At 42.0% G+C, this 22,174-nt stretch overlaps 1 protein-coding gene across 1 annotated transcript in view; it reads right to left on the bottom strand.

Moving 5' to 3' along the window:
* Nucleotides 1–22,174, bottom strand: part of FBXL17 (F-box and leucine rich repeat protein 17) — a 553,738-nt gene that overhangs the window by 172,678 nt on the left and 358,886 nt on the right. Inside the window, exon 7 of the mRNA XM_062212315.1 lies at nucleotides 9,151–9,227. Coding sequence (XP_062068299.1) covers nucleotides 9,151–9,227 — 77 coding nt within the window. The remainder of the gene's footprint in view (nucleotides 1–9,150; nucleotides 9,228–22,174) is intronic.

Raw genomic sequence — 22,174 nt, 5'->3', positions numbered from 1 at the left:
TTTTGACAGGCAGAGTGGATAGTGAGAGAGAGAGACAGAGAGAAAGGTCTCCCTTTTGCCGTTGGTTCACCCTCCAATGGCCGCCGCGGCTGGCACGCTGCGGCCGGTGCACTGCGCTGTTCCGAAGGCAGGAGCCAGGTGCTTCTCCTGGTCTCCCATGCGGGTGCAGGGCCCAAGCACTTGGGCCCTCCACTGCACTCCCGGGCCACAGCAGAGAGCTGGCCTGGAAGAGGGGCAACTGGGACAGAATCCGGCGCCCTGACTGGGACTAGAACCTAGTGGGCCGGCGCCGCTAGGAGGAGGATTAGCCTGTTGAGCCACGGCGCTGGCTAAGAGAAATAATTTCTACAAGAGAAGCACAGGAATTTGAGAAGACATCTACAATGAGGAAATTCTAGTTCTAGTTTTGCTAATTAACTAAATCCTGTCTGGGCTCAACTTCTTCATCTTAAAGAAGAAATTGTTCTTAAGCCTCCGCCTACAGTGCTGGCATCCCATAAGGATTCTGGCTCGAGTCCCTGCTGCTCCTCTTCTGATCCAGCTCCCTGCTGGTGGCCTGGGAAAGCAGTAGAAGATGGCCCCAGTCCTCGGGCCCCTGTACCGCTCTGGAAGACCAGGAAGAAACTCCTGCCTTCTGGCTTTGGATCTGCCCAGCTCCGGCTGTTTGGCCATTTGGGGAGTGAACCATCAGAGTGAAGACCTTTCTGTCTCCCTCTCTCTTTCTCTCTCTCTCTGCAACTCTACCTCTCAAATAAATAAATAAAATCTTAAAAAAAATAAATAAAATGAAGAAATAGTTCTTATGCTTCTTTTGTAAGTTTGTTGTACTAATTTAAAAATAGAATGCAAGAAAAATTTTAACTCATGAATAATTACACATGTTTTTAAAATTGTTAAGAAAATTTTTGTTGAATGTATCAATATATATTGAATATCAACAACAGTCTCCATGTTTCAGCTAGGGAGTATTTAATCATAGTATGCAATTTATATTTGATGTCAGCATAGCAAAGTTTCAGTAATATGAGTAAGCATATTAAACCTATTAAGTCCTAGAATAATATACTTAGATCTCATGAGACAGCTGCTTTGTGACTTTTTTTTTTTTGGGGGGGGGTTAAAACACAGATAGAGAAACATGGTAGCCTGGGATTTAGTTATAGTTTTAAGCTCTGACAACTGTAACTATCCAACAAACCTTTCTAGTAATAAATACTTCTAAGCACATCACTGACCAGTGAATGATTATGCCACAGACTGACTTAATTTTTTTTAAGATATTATTTATTTATTTGAAAGGCAGAGCCACAGAAAGGCAGAGACAGAGAGAGAGAAAGGGAGAGAGAGAGAGAGAGAGGTCTTCCATCCACTGGTTCATCCCCCAGTTGGCCTCAATGGCCGGAGCTGCGCCAATCAAAAGCCAGGAGCATCCTCCACTGCTTTCCCAGGCCATAGCAGAGCGCTGGATTGGAAGTGGAGCAGCCGGGTCTTGAACTGGTGCCCATATGGGAAGCCGGCACTGCAGGTGGCAGCTTCACATGCCACAGCGCTGGCCCCTACTGACTAATTATTGATTCCACACTCTGTACCTGAGCCTTTTCTTGCCTCAATTTCTACATCTGTAAGTTTAAATATGAACAGCACCTATTTAAAGTGTAATGTTAAAGGATTTAGATAACATCTACAGAAAAAAATCCCCTAAATTTTAGCTATTCTATCATCATCATTATTATTGTTATGAAAGTTTACATTTTATGTATTTCTCATTGAACTGGATATTTGACTAGTAGTTTTAATCCAAAGTAATGCTTCCTTTTATATAATATATGTTAAGTGAAGTTGTTGCCATGGGAATGATGAATAAGACAGGAAAAGTTGCGACAAAAGTTGGAACTTACCCTGAATTTTCAACGAGAATATTTTCATAAGGTTTCTACAAAATTTACCCGTGTGCGCACGTAATCACTTTGGCTGATTTCTGTTCTTTCTTTAGATTCACCAAGGCACACAAGCTCATCCATTCAGACACCTGTTCTTGCTCTGAGCCTTTCCTAGGACTGAACTACCTCAAATGCCCTTCCTTCTCCTCCAATCCTCCCTCTTCCCCTCTTGCACCAATCCTTCCCCATTTACCGCAGTCTACGATGGCAGTGGGCTCTCGCCCGAACCCTTCTGTCTCCCAGTGCTAGTTTTTTTTAATATAATATGATCGTGTTGGTTGATATGTTAGAAAAGTTCCCATGAAGTATGTCCTACTTCTCAACCCGAGGGTATGTGCTTCTCACCCACCACTACACTCCACAGCACCCAGTCAGCAGAATGCACACATACAGTAAGGATTTGCTGAATGAAACAAAAAACTAAACCCAGCCCAGGAGAAACTCCAGGATTAGAAAGGAATTTAAAGATCATACAGATCACTTTCCTCTCCAGTGCTTCCATCTTTCGACATCTTCCCCAAGGGATTACTGCTGCCTGAATAGCTCTTTAAACATTAGGAGGTCATTCCTTATACAGGATATTGGAAATCTACCATGACGGCAATTATCGTGTTCATTCCGCCTTCATTTAGAGCTACCTATCGCTGTTAGAATACTGATAACGATCAATAAAAATTCTATTTATACTACTGCACAGTACAAGGAAAACAAATGTATAGCCTGCATGCGCAACAGTACTACGCATTGCAGATTAAAGATTAACTCTTGAACAATGACTTTTTTTGGTGTGCTTTGAGGCAAATTTTTGGCATCTAGAATAGAAAACTCCTTCCCCAAAGGAGTGTGAGAAAGCAGCTAATGCAGAAATGCTCAAAGTAACAGAGGAAAGGCAAGTTCAAAGTTAATATTTCAGTTACTAGCGAAATTAAACTGGATCTGTACAATTTAGCTACACAAAGTTAATTTGAAAGAAAACATGGGTGTAATTGAAGGTAGAGGGAAGGTGAGGGGTAGGCATACAGAAACAGGTCCACTTGTCCTTTAAATGTATGTTAGAATGTTTCTTAATTTAAAAAGTGCTTAAATATTTGAGCAGTTAATCATTGAACTGGTTATGGCAGTCATCTTTTTGGAGAAATGTTTTCAAAAGTCCTTCTCTATAGATCTGACATGTTAGTCTATTATGGCCAGACACGGCGACAAACATCGTCATTGTTCAGTCTTTTGTTTCAAGGTTCTGTACCTTCAGTCTTGGGATGACTTAGAAAACCGGGGGAAACAGTCAACAATTTCTCTGCTGTTGAGCAAAGAAAGTTATTTTTAAAAGCTTATAACGAAACCCAATTTTTCGTGAAAAACTGCATCCATCACAGAGAAGACACACAAAAAGAACATTTAATACCTGCTAAGCACAATATCAGTAATATAGATCAAGTAGTGGGGAACGCCAATAAAAGAAGGAATGAGAAGTAGAGAGAGTAACTTTAAGGCGGACATATAAACAAGGCAAATTTGCAACAATAGAAGATTTTGCAATTTAGTACTGTTTTGTAAGAAACAATAAAAGCTATCTATATTTAAATAAAAGAGTGGAGAGCAAGCCTGAATAATCAACAGTAAACAATAAGACATCCTCTTTGACTTGCAAATGTATTTTCTCAAGTTCTTCTCTGTCACTTTCTAACTATTAGAGGTATTCCCGCTGACAAAAGGAGTTGAATCTTACCCAGCAATTCTGGAGCAGCTTGAAATACAATTTGAAAATGAAACAAAGCCTAAGAAGGGAAAACCAGGAATTTCATTTTAAAAGGAACATCATTTTATGTATACATAGCTAATAATATGAAAAGGAAGATGATACAATAAAGAGCAAAAAAACATTTTTGGTCAAGGATTTTTTTTTTCTTGAATAATTTATCAGGGTTGGTTTGGCAAGAAAAGAGAATCACTCTCAAAACTGGTGTAAACCAGAATACGTACTGAGATTTCCTTTGTTTCTTAAGTGCGCTTACTTTGATAATGTATCTCAGAACCTAGTCTGGGTTAGGGACCAGCTAAAGTATCCCAAGAGGAAGAGAAGGTACAGCCTATTAATCTTTCAACAGCATTAGGAGGTCAATAAGGCTGGGAGAGGCATGGGCTACACCAAAGGGAAGATTAATGTGACCTGAACACTGCCTGTCATCCTTATTGTTGTCTGCAGGAAGGAGACACAGGACTGGGTTTTGTTTGTTTGTGTTTTTAATGAGTAGGGTCGTCCTGTCTACTGGATTCCACCAAAGCAAAAGCTCCAGGAATGTGGAAACCACACATCCCCTGTATGTAGCACAGGGTCCAACACATAACAGGTGCTTGAGTCAATTTTTTTGAAAGGGAAGGAGAGAGAGAGAGAGATCGATCTACTATCAGCTGGTTCACTCCCAAAATGCTAGGAGCCTAGAACTCTGACTGGGTCTCTCACGTGGGTAGCAGAGACCCAAGTACTTGGGTCATCTTCCACTGCTTTTCCCAGGTGCATTAGCAGGAAGCTAGATTGAAAGCAGGGCAGCTGAGACTTGAACTTGGCACTCCAAAGGCATGTGGGTATCCCAGGTGGTGGCCTAACCCACTGCACCACAACATGGGCTCCTGCACCAATATTCTTTGACAACATGAATATATACCATGTCTGTCACATGGACAGCAAAATGAAATGACATCACTGATGATAACCATGATCCCCTTGACGAGGGGAGGCCTTTTGCAGTTGTGTTTTCAATCCTGTATCAGGCAAAGAACTGTGATCAAGAACCCTGGTAGGCTCCAGATAGCCCACGGGCCCAGGGAAGGGACAGAGGAGCACGTGGAGTGGTGCTGAGCCAGTCCTTGTGTAGTCAGCGACCTTGTAGGTCCCTGGGGGGCAATGTCAGCAGCGGAGTGTTTACCTTCTATCTCATTCAAGGTTATTTGACAACTTGAGAAGGGAAACAAAGTTCTCTCCAGAGTGTATTTCTAAGAGCCCTCAGGAGTGCTGAAGTGGAAAGCAATGAGATAACAACGCAGAAGCAACCTGGGTCCTTTTATAGCTGCCCAGCGACACAGAGGCCACACAAGTAAAATTCACCTTGGTGCCACTAATGGAGACAAGAGCTTTATCCGTCCATCCCTCCACCGTGCTGACCTCCACAGACCTGAACGATGCAGGCTGATTTCTGCTCTTGGCTTCCTCTTGAGCCCAGGGACACACTTTTCGGAAGAAGACTTCACAAGAAAAGTGTTCGAAGGAGCAAAAACGGAAGGTGGGAAAGTGTTAGCTGACAAATTGTTCTAGAAGTCAAGAAAAGCGTAAAAGGCGCACACAGAAAACCAACCAAAGAGAAAACGAAAGCAATGGGAGCAACCTCAGATGGGGGTGGGGGGGCACACCAAAGGCTGCAGACTGCTGTGTCTTTATCCCTGGGGATAAAAACCTGGTTTAGGCAGGTTGGGTCTGGAAGTCCACCAAGCAGGTACAGACTAACAGAGGCCCAACTGCTTAAACAGAGATTTCCATAAACAGGAAAGCTACACTTGGCTGTTTGTTTTTTTTTCCCCCCCTTGGGGGGGGAGGGGGAGGGAGAGAGAGAGAATCTGTTATTGGAAGCGCTGTCAGTCAGGGAGTGGCCACCATGCCACTAGGCCCTGCTTGGGTGCTTGATTCATCTTGACTTCCTTCTGTGCTGCAATTATCATGTTTTAACAGAAGGAAGAAACCAGGAGGCTGAGTATACAGATCATGTACAACAGGCCCCATTCTCAGACTCGCGAGTTTGAATTTTTTTTCCCCCCAACAATACTGCCTTAACATACATGTGTTCAGTGCTAGAAGAGTAACAATATTAGATTTCTCTTCAGGGAGCAATTTCCCAGGACTGTATTCTCCATTTAGTTATTCCTGAATTATTGATTTGTTTATAATTGCTATCCTTTGCCATAAAGATGTATGTTCAATTTGGGGAGTTAGAAACCTATTAGCCTGCGAGTTTTCTTCATGACAACCATATTATACAACACTTAAAAACGAACAGAGCTGCATGACAGCTGGGCCAGGTGTTTCTGAGAGCTCTAACACCCCACATTGGACACCTGTGAGAATCTGGACGAAAATGACAGACGATAGGCCAGTTGAGCTTCTGTTTCTTAATCAATGTATCCTTGCAGAAGGATCTGCAACCAGCTTAGCATACTGTACCAGAGACAGGTGAGTGCCCAGCACCACAGAAAAAGGTGGTCAGAGAACAACCAGCTTCAAGTAGGAGAAAGGCTACAGGAACAAGATGATGGGGCGATCTCTAGAATGCACTCCCCCTGGAGCGGGTGTACATCAAATATGACAATTTCTAAGTAATTTCAATAGGCAAAAAAAAAAAAAAAATCTGCAGAATGTGTATCTGCTTATTTACCTGAGAGGCAGAGAGAGAGCTTTCCTCTGATGGTTCCCACCCCAAACTCCTACAACAGCCAGAGGCCAAAGCCCTGAGTCAGGAGCTCAATCCACGTCTCCCCCATGGATGTCAGGGACCCAGTGACTTAAGGCCACCCCTGCTTCCCAAGGTCTGCATTATCAGGAAACTGGGATTGGGAAAGGAGCGAGGACACACCAGGCACTCCGGCACGGGAAGCGGGTGTCCCGATCAGCGTTTTAACTGGTAGGCCAAACACCCACCTCTGCTTACCCAGTTAAGGAGGGGGAAACCGGCACCTGTTTTTCCTTCCTAGAATTTTTAATTAACATAGGGAGAGGGAGCAGTTACTCCAGCAACAAGCTGCTTCTGTGGTTGCAATGAAGAATCCTCTTTCTGCCTCGTGGACAGCAATGACTCACACTGTCACCGGCACGGTACTAGCGAGAAGGATGTGCTGAGCGGAGTGTTCAGCTCAACTGTGCCCCAGCGTTTTGGAGAACAGAATCAACCAACAGATGCACAACGACTTTCACCATGAACTCTGTGAATGGCTAAAGCCCAGAACAGAGGGGAGACAGACAGAAGCTGGAGGGCTCAGGGTATGAGAAAAATCATGATGGATTTCTCATTGCCATGGCAGGCGGGGAAGTGTTCAAAATGTTCACTCCTGATTTCTCTCAAACACACGGCATCCATCGTTCTGGACTTTTCTAAAGTTACATTAGGTAGGCAGGTTGCACAAAGTCATTGCCAGGCCTCACCATCTAGAAAGCCTGATTTAATTAGTCTTGGGAAAGGCTCACGCATCACTGGGCTTTGGAAACTCTCCAGGAGTCCCAGTGTGTGCCTGGGGCTGAGTGCTTGGCCTCAGTACTCTGTGGATAGGAGTCCACGCAAACTGGACTGTCAAGGTTTTAACCTATTTTCACCATGCTCGGAGGAAAAAAAAAATCTTTATATTTTGAAACACAGCAGAGCGGTGAGATATCACTAAACACCACCAACAGTAAGCACAATAAAAACAAAACCTCTTCCACCACCCAGGAAAGGAACACACACAGCAGGATTTTCAGAGCACCATGTCTCTAACTCCACGCCGTGGGAAAACCACATGTATTAGCAATGCAAGTTGACTTCAAAAAATTCACAGAAACGGAATTAAAATAAAAGGTAATGAGTATTTTCCACGAACTTTGAGAAGTACCCTTGTGTGCACTGTGCTACTTGCTATACATGGGAGCCTGGAGCTGCGCATTAATTCCTGATTTTACCAATGAGGAAACTGAGCATCAGCCAGCCTAAGGCCAAGGACAGACAGAACAGAGACAGAACTTGATCCCAGATCTGTCCCAAGTTTAAAGCTTTTTTTTTTTCTTCTCTTTTCTACATCGTTGCACTTGCTAAGTTCGCAGATAGAGACTGGGCACTAGCTTTGTTAAGAGCCAAAGTATGTCTATGCCTCCTGAACAGTCTAATTTTTGCAACGTTTTCCACTGCAGAACCTCAGAAGAGTTCATTTTAAGGGATTTAATCCAGACTTCTTGGTTATTAGCAGTTTGACAATTGCCAGTGAATATGTAAAAGGGAGAAACACACAATAAGACTGGAGGAGCAGTTAGGGACTGCTGATAAAGGACTTTGGATACCTGGTATAGAGTCTGGAATGAATGAATGTACTCCTTAATTAACAAACCTCCATGTGCACATATTGTCTCAATATGCCCTGTGCCAGACAGCGAGAATTCTCTCAGGCCTAGCAATAGAGAGATATTGGAGGTTTTAGAGAGTTACTGTAGCTCACTGCCAAACCACGAGATAAACAACAAGGCAAGACAGGAATTTTAAAACACTCCTTTTGGAAGGCAGAATTTGTAAAAAAAAAAAAAAAAATCCATAAATGCAAAAACATGGGTAAATCCATATAAGGCACATGCATCACCTTCAAAAACTAAACTGTGAAAATGACTTAGCAATATTTTTAATTTAAGTCTTTTAAAGAAACTTTTTAAAATTATAGCTTTAGTAGAATTTTCTTCCTAGTGGTGTAACTGGTAGCTGATAAAATACAATTCTCTTCCCCAGGACAGATGGTCAGCACGGACGTCCTCAGATTGGAGTCATTTACTAGCATATGTCAAAGCCAACTACAACAACATAATGAGTTATTAATTTCCCCCAAGGTAGAAAACATATCCTCAAATTTAAATGAACAAACCAAAAAATCAGGAAAGAGAACAGGAAGCCATTTCACTCTGTTATAAAGTCAAATATCTAGTTAAAACTCTGTATTTAGGTTAAATACAGAAACTGATGAGAAAAAAATAAAGAAATCTGAACAAAAAAGAAAGTTCTCAACACTTCAAAGAATTTAAAGCATTAACAAGTCTGGCATTTGGAATGTCAACAGAAATGCACTTGACATGGCATTAGATGAAGTACATCAACAATGTAGTCATTTTCTTAATCGAAATAATTATATCAAACATTTAATTGTCCTGGAATTTATTTTCGCTGGACAGCTCTTTGGGCCACACTTTCTAATCCTGTGAGATGGTATACACATGTGTGCATTGCACACGCATGTGTGTGATACATGGCAATGAACTGACGTGCACATTAACTTAATTCTGGCTCTTAGTTTATGATTTCCTGCCTTTTTTTTTTTTAATTCAGTATGATCAGAATCAGCATAAATAAAGACAGTCTTGATTCTTTTCAAAGAACCTTTGGATGCTTTTGTAATGTCTTACTCCTGAGGAGAATTAGGGCTATGGCTCGTTACATACCATAATCTGTGATTTTACAGGACACCAGATACAGCTCTTTCAGGTTTTGTCCTTCCTTCGCAATGACCTCCACACACCTGAAACGCACACAGAAAGTGGTGAGTTACACTAATGCATTTCAAGTTAAATTAGCAAGGGTTTGGCCACAAGTGTAACAGGAAGAGGTCAGCGTTTGATGAATGCCACGGCTCTCTTCTTTCAACAAACCTCTTTCAAGGTGTTTCAGGAAAAGGTATTATATTCCCTGCTTTAAACTCAAGTGGCTCTAATACCTAAATGGATTTAATTAAGTATATTTATGACCAGATTATCTTTGAAAACCAAAGAGATGAAAAAAAGAGATATTCCTGTAAGATTTCATTTCACATTTGATAATAAAACATTAGTAAATAGATGCCAAACAATGAATTCTGTCATGTATATAGTAAAATAACATAAAAGTAATTCTAATAAAACCAAAGAACATAAATGAACAGTCTTTATAGGTGGTTGGTCATATTATTGCTCATAATTCAACAATCAATGTTGAAGTTTCAGAACGCTGAAATACACACAAGTTTGGGTGTAAAATTTTATTCAACACAAAACAAAAACATACTTACTATAACTTTCTATGAAAATGGAAGAGAAATTTGTACACATAGGAACCTGAAAATCTTTTACGTTAAAATGCTTTTTTCTTAATATTTTCAACGAATTGTGTAGCTTTAGGCCATCTTAATAATATATCTATGAAAGGTAATATTTAAAATCTTTTTCTGGTTTCACTTAAGTTAAAAGGTTTTCGAATGGTGCACTCTGCCCTAATAGCCCTAGTGGAACACAGTACAGAATTGAATGAACTTTAAAAATAATGATTAACGACACTATTCATTTTGTGGCTGAGCTCCCTATAATATCAGAAAATCTGTACAGTCACACTGACACATAGGTATATGCACCCTTCGATGCAGCCCTAGTTTTAATCTTTATAAATAACAGTTAAGTAAAAGGGTAAAAGCAAAAAGAGTCATTAACCTTTTCTAGGAAGTAAGGGATCAAGTAATTTGATACCTGTGTGTATAATCCATCAAAAAATTACTCAGTATTCATCTCTGTCTTTCGGATATTTTATTTGCTGTCTGGCTTATTTGTAGGTATCTTCATAAAATGTCAGAAAATTTTATGTAATTTTACTCCACATAATTCATTACTGAAGGTTAAATTAGTTATAGGGAGGACATATTCTTCTTTTAAAATATTTTTATGCAATTTTGCTTTAATGGAAAGATAAACATTCAAGTTTCCACAGGATAACAGAATAAATACTCCTTTTTTGGCTTTTAAAAAGATCTTTAGGACAACCTTTTAAAAAAATTTATGATTAAAAATGGTTAAGCTTTTCCAGGACTACAGCAGTAACAATGCAATTATAATTGAAACAGATTATTGTGAAGGAAATTTTTAAAACCTGATTTCATGTCATTTGGATTCAGTATAACATTTGTAAAAAAAAAAAATGAGAAAATTTAAAAACCAAAATGAATGACAGACAAGAACCATGTTCTATTTAGTATTCAAACAACTAATTTTTATATACCAAAAATATAAAGGCCCTAAATGATCACAAAATCCTAATAGTTAAAAAAAAAACAAAACTGGCTACTTTCTTCACTACAAAAGATGGATCTCATTCTCCATCATCCACCAAAAAAAAAATGAGCAAGCCCAATATTTTCCTTATCCCTCTGGGATCATTAAGTGTACGTTGTCCCCATGCACTATGGAAATAGTCAAAAATGCTGGATCTTACATTTAAGGGAAAAAAACCTCTAAATAAATATCCTACTTGTGTTCCTTCCACTTGACCCCATCCATATACCAGATATGCTACAAGCACACAGGAACATTAAAGACACACAGAGAAGACAGCAAACAGCAAATGACACAAAATTGATTTCACCATGAAGCCAAATCAAATGCTGCTTCCTAGGCAAAAAAGAGCCAGTATTTATAAAACATCAGATAATCAGTCAGCAGGCGAAGACTCATGAAAGCCATGAGCACCAGGTTTCCTCCCTTCATGATGGAAGACATTCCGGGAGGTGCAGAAGATGATGCATGAATATTGGACAAGTGGCTAGCTCACTTAGAGCTGGTACAGTTACCAGGAGATAACATGTGACTAGGGACTACGTGGTAATAAAGATCTTTCAAGCAAAAAAGAAAGGAGAAATATTAGGGAAAATGCAGTGTACTTTTACAAAGGATCCCCTAGGAATTTTGTTCTGCTCTTGAAAGTTCAGTTACAGGACAGATTCCAGACATTCTTAATTGTCCTGTAACCACAGTCCTGTGGTAGAAGCTAGGCACAACAGAGGACTACTTCTTGAGAAAGAATTCATGGAGGAAAAAAAAGAAGATTCCTTGGAACATCTGTTTGTGAAGTTTCATAGCACTCTCCGATGTGCTAAGTGAGGAGAGAAATCCCAAGCTCTGAAACGCTTCGGATAATGTTAAAACACAACATCGAGTGGTTGAAATAAATGGCTACAAACAGCCGTTGTTCCGAGGTTTGAAAAGGGATGAGCTTTGTGTGATCCTGCTCCTGCCAGTCGGTGGGAACGGAACCACCATCCCACGCCCCTGGTTGGTGTCTGAAGCCTTGGGATCCCGGGAAGCGAGTGGTAGTAGCAGGTTAGGATGGAAGCCCCTGGGTGGTGACTGTCCTTTCTCCTGTAAAACGTTTCGAGTCTTCTCGAATGTACTTCCAGGAAGCACCCTGACATGACGCCAGTCTGTGAAGTACACTGACTCCACTCTGTTTCTCAGAGAGTCTTGGCTCTCATCATGGTCTTCAGTCGGAGTGATGCCCAGCTCCCTGTGTGTGTGTATGCAAAAGCAACGTGGTAAATCTTGGTGATTCTTGAAACGTTTCGACTCGTGCAAGTCTTTTAAGGAGTGTTGTTAAATGCTACCAATACAACAGAGGAATGCTTGCAAAATGATAATCTGCACGTGGGAAGGGCGGTGGTAGAGCCAGACATGGCATTTAAAACCTTTGCTTCTCCATCTGCTTTCCTGCTCGCAGAGAGCACATAGGAGAATATTCATTCATCCATCGCAGTGATAAGTTACAGCTTTGGCCTCCAGGGCAGGCTATGAGTCTTGAAGCTCAGAATCTAGAATTTAAACATTTCTCATTCCTCTCCCCACCCCTTGTCCCCACCATCCCTAAGGACAAACCTCAGAATTTCATACGGCCAACATTCTCTATGGGTCAGTACGTTTCAAGGCTTCCCGCTTCATGCATGACGACATAAGGAATTACAAAACTCAGGAGAAGAACTATAACCTCAGGGACGGTAGCAATCTATACGATTATGAAGGAGAAATTCATAATATGGGAAAATGGCAGAGCGGAAAATGCTGAAGAACATCAAATATCGTTAAGGCAGCCCTCGCTCAGCAAGCGCGGTCCAGCCTACCAAGCTGTCCTCTTGGATTCTGAGAAAGAAGAGATGTGTGCTAACAAGAAGGAACACAGAACCGAGGGACTTCCAGCCTCGCCTCACCTCCGGGGAGCGATCGCTTACCTCTGTGGGGCCCTGCCTCACGGTTCTCCGTAACATGAGGGTCCATACGAGAAAAGTCTCCACACCAAATGTCCTGGGTCTACCGAATCGTACTTGAGCTTACTCTAAATTCTCAATAGCCTCCCCTCAGATTATTTTCATGCTTTTATGTTCTGGCATGTGTCTGAAGAGAATTAAAAAAAAATCCTACCATTGTGAATTCTTGAGTAACGGCTGTTGAGAATATATATATACATATATATATATACACTATATATGTATATGTATGTATACACACTATATATATATGTATATATATACACACACATATATATGTGTGTATACAGTCTTCTAGAAACAGAAAAAGGCCAGAAAACCTGCTCCAAAGCATTCAGAGCATCTAGAATTATTTTTTATAATAATGTAATTTTATGCTTACTTGCTTTTGAGAATGTTCTAAAATGCACCCGAAACATCTGACGAAATTTGAAAAGCAATAGGAAGGTTACTTTTGTGAGTTATATAGGAATTTTTTTTCCCAAAGACAATAAGCCATTACTTAGTTTCAGTGGAGGGAAAATCTGTCTCCTTAGCAATAAATTCCTAATCACCTGATTTATGTGAAGGGTAAAGGTTAATGAATTAAGCTGTGTAAGCTTCGAAACTATCAAAGGAATTCAAAAGAGCCTTGAATTATGGAAAACAATGGCCTATTCTACATACATACCAAATTTTTATGTTTTGTGTCTCCCACTCAAAAGCTGGAACATGGCATTAGTGACAATTGAAAAGAACTAATGAGGAAATATGACTACACTGCTTGCAAGAGGAGTGTCCTAGGAGACCTTGTTACTGTTTGTGATGTGCTTCAAACCCAAAAGAAGCTAATTGGAGCTGCCAGACACTGGTTTGCAAATCTCACTTTAAAGGACAGGCTCAATCACCTTAGAGGTGTGAAAAGAAATGTCCCCATTAGAGACGCATTAGTATGTGGCTTGGTGAATTTCTAAATAAACTTTAGGATGTTCTTTCCTTAAGTCACTTTCATATGTGAATAACAGGTCCACCTTTAAGCAGGGGGGAAACAGCGCAACAAGACAGAAACAATCACAAAGATTTAGAACAGGAAAGTGTGAAAAGTACTGTGAAGTAATTGGCCTGGCAGTGCAACGGAGAACCAGTTATGCTTAAGGTGGAATAAACCTGTAGTTCATATCTCAGAACTCCTGAAATGCAAATACATCATAAAAGTAATCTAATTGGGATTTTTAGAAATAAAACTTCATTTTCATCATCTCTTGAAACTAAAGAAGCCAGCAAGCAAACCTATGTTGTATAGATTGTTAAAGTGGATAAGAGGCTGTAAGATACACACACACACACATGAAGAAGGAATCAAAAGGGATTATACGGTCTAAAGAGAGCAACAGGGGAGCAAACTTAGCCCAGTTTGTGCCATGGAAACACCCTGAAAAACTCATACAGGGGTCATTTAAATGAGAGCAGAGGTCACCAATGCACAATGTGGCATCTTGCACGATGAATAATGATATCTGAGTGATTTTCCTAAAGCTTCAAATCGAGTTTTACTGAAGCAGGGTCCAGTCCCAGCAGAGTAAATGAATGGGCATGATTTACAAATACACCTGCTTCCGGGAGATGCACAGCATACGAGATTTCTGTGTGCAAAAACCAGAGATAGGTTTGCAGGGTCACATTTATGAGATGAGTCAAATCAAGGGCCTGTTAATAGAACATGTTCCCTCATTACCTCAGAATACAATTTTATTTTTGAGCACTACATGTTTTTCTAGTAGCAGGATTCCTATACCTTTCAGAAAGAGCATGCAACAGTTATTTTTATCCCTAAGTAAAATGACACGTGAGATTATTTCATGAAAGTGGCAGGTGGAGGTGGCATCAGAGCGGTGTGTTGAGTGCACTTTGTGTTTCATGGTCTGCTTTCTTGTAAATGCTCTTCAGTTCAAACCCATTAACAACACAACACCAAATACACTCTGAAGTCAACTTGCACATAAACTTCTCAAGATATTCTAAGGGCTGGTGCTGTGGCACAGTAAGTTAAAGCCCTGGCCTGCAGTGTCAACATCCCATATGCGCTCTGGTTCAAGCCCGGGCTGCTCCACTTCTGATCCAGCTCCCTGCTGATGCATCTGGGAAAGCAGCAGAGGATGGCCCAGGTCCTTTGGCCCCTACACCCACATGGTAGACACAGAAAAACTCCTGGCTCCTGGCTTCAGATCAGCTCAGCTATGGCTGTTGGGCCATTTGGGGAGTGAACCAGCATATGGAAGACTTCTCTCTCTCTCTGTCTCTACCTCTCTCTCTATAAATCCGCCTTTCAAATAAATAAAATAAATCTTTTAAAGAAAAGATATTCTCAAAGAAGAGGTGTTTGCTGCAAGAAAGATCTGTTTTAAAGGCTGACTTGCAATTAAAACAGTAAAGCGTTTGCCTGAAACATTTTCTTAAGAGGCAAAGACTGGGAGTGATACTCAAAACATCACCAGCTCCACCAGTTAACAACAATTAGCTTGGCACGCTCATTAAGTTCCCTCTTACCAAACGCTATTCTCTGGGAAGTCCAGTATCTGATGACTGAATCTGAGGTTAATCCTGGAATTTGCTCACAAGGTGGTGGGTTAATGCCCATTTTGCCACACAGGAAGGTGAAGAAAGGTTACCAAATGGGAATAGCAGTGTTGCTGTTGTCAAGTGAGATGTGCTACAAGAAGAAGCCTCAAGCAAAATCCTTGTTGAAACCCCAGCTCTGCAGGGTGCATCTTTGCCAACTGTGGAGTCGCCACCTGACCCGAAGGAGGAACGGATGTCGTCACCGGCTCCCACTTCGGGGCCACCTTGTCATGACTAACACTGGGCAGCATTCGTGACTGAGAGAGTAACACAACAAAATAGTACTTTCTTTTTTTTTTGTAATTGAGTATTTTATTTCATATTTCCATTTAGTCAGTGCATTTGGTACTTTCCCAAATGCTACTGAGCTCGTATTAACCATTTGCAAAAGTGTAAGTAAAGCACCGAGAACCAAGCTGAAAGACATGTCAGTGGCTAATGTATTCAGCAATGGCCATCACAAAACAGCTGTTACGAAATAGTTCATCTACATGCTTTCATTTGAATGTTTCTTGGGAAATTTTAAAATTTTTCAGATAGAAGAAAGCCTATAATATTTTAAAGCGTACATTTTCTTTAAGCAGCTAAAAACAAGATGATTAAAGATCTTTTTAAGGGATAGGGATGGAGATTGCTCTAACGAACTTGTGATAAACATGGTTGTACCTTTAATATTTCGGGCACCTTAAAAGTCATGTTTTTTATTTCAGTCATTGCTTATTATTTTATTACAAGTAAACAATAGGTAACAAGCTGAGCTGACTTTGTGGAAGTATTCCACAGAATATGTAAGGGCAGGACAGCACTCAGCTTTTTATTTATTTACTGAATTACTGCAGTTTTGTGTATAAACTATATTTTAGAAATGTTAAAAATACAGCCAGGAAATCACAAGATTATAAAATGGTGAACATAATACATAGAATCGTGGTGGAGCAAATGCTGTTTATTTTTATTGTTATTGTTGACACTAATGATCCTACCTAGGTGCAGAAAAAAATGACATCAACGGAAGACTATTTCAAGAGTAAAGAAAATGCTAGAAAGAAAGGAAAGAACAAAAATGAAAAAGAAGACTTCCTAATTCACGAATTTATTCATTTCTCAGTGGGAAAACTGTGGCTATGTTGAAATAGGAAACGTTAGGAAAACTCCTCCTGCTGTTAAGTTTTTTGGGGACCCCAGCAAGCCGAAGTCCCTAGCTCAGAGGAGCCCAGGCACTGCACAACATTGACGCAGGCAAGGCCCATGCTGTTCTTGAAGCGCTCGGGCACATTCGGATACAGTGGGCAGAGGAGAAGGTTGTATCACTCTATGTTTAACAAAATGCAGAATGTGGGAGCAAAAGCCCAGACCCTTAGAACACACACACACACACACACAGCAACATACAAATATACAAGGCTGGGGTCCAGTTTTGTGAACTGTTACTTGCCACTCCTTTCCTGAGAAAAGGACAAAATTCTGGCAATGCCAAACTTCGCTGTGTCACAAATAGTAAATAAGAACCTCAATAAATCAAGCTGGCAATGTCTGAAAGAGCCTTGCAGGGTTTCAAAAGAGTCCAGGTGAGTGCTGTGGACTTTTGGTGGGATGCAAAACTTGTGACTGGTGACAATCTCCCTGCCCACCTCCCCCCTGTGTACCCTCACCGCTGTTAAGTGCACATTTTATAGAAAACATTTTACTTTATGTTCACTTTCCACTTTAAACGACAAAGCGAAACTATTTGGGCGGCATCTGAAAGCACTCCGATGAGATTCCAGGCATCACTCCCCTGAAGAGTTAAGCAGGTCCTCCCTGGAAGACAGCCCTGGCTCTGCTCTGTAGTGACTAATTGCGTCCTTAACCCCTGGGCGCTGGGAGCTGGCCTGTGCTTCAATACTGGTTTTGTGATACAGCCAGAGACTGATGTTCCACACAGCCCTCCCATGACCTGCGCAGCCAAGGAGGCAACTCAAGACTAGACGCTGACAAAAGGTGGCCTTCTTGTGGGGGAAGGCTCAGAGTCTGTTTTTGGGTAAGCCAGATCCTCAGAAGACTGTAAAACACAGGAGGTAAAGACAGTTTATAAAAGTTAAGAGAACGGTTTCTCCCTTTAGCGAACAATGACACTAAACATCCTGATGTAGCACTCAAAATTTAATTTGAGAAAACAATTTTAGCATTATGAAATAATAAAAAAAAATTGAGTTGTAAGATGCAGTGAAGGGGGCTCCTAATTAGACAGCTAACATCACATACAAAGGACAGCGGGTCAGCAGCTCCATTGCCAACGGTTCCCTTTGTCATTCATTTTTGAGCCCAAAAACTTCCTGGATGGATGGAAAACTAACAAAAGAAAAAATTTTTTTGACAGGCAGAGTGGACAATGAGAGAGAGAGACAGAGAGAAAGGTCTTCCTTTGCCGTTGGTTCACCCCCTAATGGCTGCTGCGGCTGGCACACTGCGCTGATCCGAAGCCAGGAGCCAGGTGCTTCTCCTGGTCTCCCATGGGGTGCAGGGCCCAAGCACTTGGGCCATCCTCCACTACACTCCTGGGCCACAGCAGAGAGCTGGACTGGAAGAGGAGCGACCGGGACAGAATCCGGCGCCCCGACTGGGACTAGAACCCCGTGTGCTGGCGCCACAGGCGGAGGATTAGCCCTATTGAGCCGTGGTGCCAGCCCTAACCAAAGAAAATTTACAGGTGGTTCTCGGTAGCGACTGTGTAAAATTAAGCAATCCTGCGACCAGGAAAACGGAAGAGTCAAGGCTCCTTGCGAGTTCCTATGAAGCAGGGGTTGGGGAAGGAGTTGAGGACTGGGGAGCAGGCAGTGGATGCGGTGGGGACAGCGAGTCACTCGGGACAGGGAAAGCAGAGAGATCACCGGGGTTTGGGGAGGCAGGGCCACTCCTTCAGTGTGGCCTTGCAGACTGTCAGCTGGCTGAACTCTGACCCCTCTGAGGCTTCAGGATGACCACTGCTGCATACATAAAACCCGCTTCCGGGGCTCAGCCCCCGCCACCGCCTTACTCCCACTGCCCGCACGGCTTCTGTGTTAACGTCGGGTCCCAAGTGAACCATCTTTGTTGAACACTTGCAGGAAAGAGAGGCAGTGGGTCAAGTTTGCTTGTTCTGGACATTATGTGTATCCAGAGGCAACCCTTTACCGTTAAAAACATCTACAGTTTCTCCCTACTCTCTCCCTTCTGTCCTCTCCCCATTCCTTCTCTCCCTCCCCTTCCCTCCTTCCTGCCCCCTTCTTTAAAACAACACACTTATTTTAGCAAATGACAAAAAGGGGCAGCAACTGAGATTCTCTTAGGAAAACTGCGCAGCTCACACTTTTTAAATTCCAAAGGAAGGATGATCGCTGGTATCAGTTAATTTCTATTTATCTGAAGGTAAGAGAGACGAAGTCCTCAGCTTTCTCTTCTGAACATTCAAGTAAATGTGCTAGAGTGAGAGTTGGAAATTTCAAGGAAAGCCTACTGACGCCTGCTTAGCTCCTCTGGCTATCAGGATAGTTTAATGATTGCTGACACTAAAAAGTCCATTTGTCTATTAGAATATATTTCTAAACACTTCTTTCTAAACTGCTTAATTTATTCAACAATGTAAAGACTTGCTTAGAAATCATTTAATTTATAATAAAAGAAGTACGCACTGTGTGTGTGTGTGTGTGCATGTATGGATGCACATGTATAAATACAATCCTTAAAAAATTTTGTGCCTCTATCCATACTGTCATTATATCAACACACGATTGTTGTAAGTGCACTACATAAAGGGATTTAGGGGACTCGATCCTGAAATATCATCATCAGTAAAATCCAGTCTGCGTGTTTGGACCAGCCTCCAGTCTACTCCCTGTGAAAGGAAAACACATCTCTTTGTTCATAGGGAGAGTGGTGAAAAGCTAATGAAACCATTGCGCAGGGCTGATGGAAACCGTAGGGGGGAAGCATTACCCATTGTCTCCTTTGCAGAAAGTTGCAAAAGCAAGGCAGTGAGTAAACATGAAGGAAGGCGCGGGCGCAGGGCGCCATTTGTTTCAGACAGTGCGCACCTCTGCAGGCAGCATCGTAGTCTGGCAGCCAGAACCAGCAACACTCCCAACCCCAGGACTCGGCTTGACAGGACTTTTAAAGAGAAATCAAGATGAACAGGGCATCTCCCTGGCTATCTCTAAATGCTCCACAGTTGATTACTACACTTACTGTTCTGTCTGCATAACCAACAAACCACGGGGGAAAATGCAGCAGCCATCACAATTCCTGCTCCATGCGGAAAACACTTCTCCCCAGTACCTAACGCAGCGAAGGGACCCGTTCTGGCACTCTGAGGAAGCAACGGGGTTGACGGCTGGGCGGACACACTTCATACTTCTCTGAAGTCATGAGTGGCATAAAGAAGCAAGAGCAACACCAGGCCGTTGAAAGGGATGGCAGGTAAACGTGCTTGGAGCCCACTGGCCAGGCACTTTTGTGAGTCCCAAGGGTGTCATGAATTCTGCCCTGGTAATGGTTAAGGTTTTATGGGAAAACAAAGTTAAAGCATAAATTCCTTTTTGGGATCTTTTATTGAAAGGTAAGCACAGGGTCATCAGATACACAACACGCTGAGGTCACTGGGCAACATTTGAGGCCTTGGGAAAAGGAATGGTAATTCAATGCCACAGTGAAAAAGGTGAAAATGGTAAAAGGAAGTCAGGGAGCGTGCTATACGCTCAGGAGAGCACTGGCTGAACTAGGGCGCTGATTTAAGCTTATGGGAGGACACTGTCGAGGGGAAATAATATACTCATATACTACATAATTACTAAGGGACCTAAATGTCTTTTGTTTGTTTCCTTACATCCAGACTTATTTTTACTAGGAATGCGTGTAAAACTATACAAGCAGTATAGAAGTAGAAAAATAATGAAGTGTGGGAGACACTCACCCTGAAGGGATTCATAGAATTCAGACCTGAGAAACTCGCACAGGTGGGACAAGATCCTGGAATAAGCTTTCAAGAACCGAAGAACAGAAAGGAGGAGGATTCTTGATGAGATCGAAAATGTCAATGAGCTTTCAGAAGCATCTGATGTTCAACAGGCGCTGCAAAGCCTTGCAATGCTTGAAGCATTTCTGGGGGGCGCTTTCTGACGCTTCAAGAAAATATCTGAATATTCTGCACAATTTAGAAAAGCTAATCCCGTTTCTTAATAATGTCATTGGGGATTTAATCCACAAGCAACTGGCTTTTCAGAAAGGCTAAATAAAAAAAAGGGATTAGAAAGTATTACTGTGCAAGGTTACTAACAATATAATTATAAAATAGAGATGGTATTTAGCTACATCAGAATTTTTACTAAATTTTTATGTTTCAGGAAGGTAAATATATCTGTGATGCTCAGAGTGTCAAAACTCGTGTGTGTGTGTGTGTGTGTACGTGTCGAATACTTCTAATACCCAAGTTAGGAATATAATTCAATTTCTTGGGAGTCCCTTCTGTAAAATGGGTATCACAATATTCCCCCTTCAAGGATTTTGTGTAAGTGATATAATGTCTGTGAAGTACTTTTAGTCATTCAACAAACATTTAGTAACACCTACTGCAACACTAACTGGCTATAAAGATGGATAAGACAAATCTCTTCCCGAAGGGAATTCACAATCTTGTCGACTTTAACATCGTCCACAAGAAAAAAGGTGGAATAGAACAGTATTTCCCAAAGTGCACTTTTCAGAAAACTAGCATTCTGGAGACTTTAATAGTTGACATATGCAAGAAAGAAAGAAATATATGCTCCGATAAGTTTGTGTTAAACCTAGGCTGCACTACAGAAGCTGCGTGAAAAAAAAAATGCCTGGAGTAGGCTCCATAAGAGTCCCCAAAGATGCTGGGTCCTAACTCATGGAACCTAGAAATGGTACCTTATCTGGAAAAACGAAAGTCTCTGCAGTTGTGCTTTTGTGATGGGGAGACTTGATTCGGGCTTCTCCGGATGGACCCTAAATGCAACCACAAGTGCGCTTCCACGAGAGCAGCAGAGGAGGACCTGACGTGGACAGACAGAAGACAGTGTTACCACAGAGGCGGAAACTGCAGCCATACGGCCACAAAGGAAGGCACCAGGGTGACCACCAGAAGCTGGAAAGAAAAGAGACTGTTCCAGGGGCTGGTGCTGTAGAACTGCGGGCTAAGCCGTCACCTGCGATGCCGGCATCCCACATGGGCACGGGTTTGTGTCCCAGCTGCTCTACTTCCAATCCAGCTTCCTACTACTGTGCCTGGGAAAGCAAGAGAAGATGACCCGAGTACCTGGGCCCCTGCCACCCAGGTGGGAGACCTGAAGTAAAGCTCTGGGCTCCTGGCTTCGGCCCAGCCCATCCCCAGTCCTTGTAGACATTTGGAGAGTGAACCCTGTCTGGTGGATGGAAGAGTTCTCTCTCTCTCTGTTCTCCCCTTTCTCTCTTACCTTGTTTTGCAAGCAAATAAATGATTCATTTAAAAAAGAACAGGAAGATACTGTTTCCTTGAAGAGGCCAGTTTTGAGTTTCTGTCTTCCACAATGGAAAAAAAAATAACATTTAAAAAATTAATTTATCTTTTTAGAAAAGCAGAGGGGCTGGCACTGTGGTATAGTGGGTAAAGTTGCTACCTGCAGTGCTGGCATCCCATATGGATGCTTGTTCATGTCCCTGATGTTCTACTTCCAATCCAGCTCTCTGCTGTGGCTTGGGAATGCGTGGAAGATGGCCCAAGAGCTTGGGCCCCTACACCCTCATGGGAGACCTGGAAGAACCTCCTGGCTCCTGGCTTTGGATCAGCTCAGCTCTGGCTG

This window comes from Lepus europaeus, chromosome 15, assembly GCF_033115175.1.
Source record: "Lepus europaeus isolate LE1 chromosome 15, mLepTim1.pri, whole genome shotgun sequence".
NCBI classification, from domain to species: Eukaryota; Metazoa; Chordata; class Mammalia; order Lagomorpha; family Leporidae; genus Lepus; species Lepus europaeus.
This window is presented reverse-complemented; position numbering and strand designations above follow the sequence as displayed.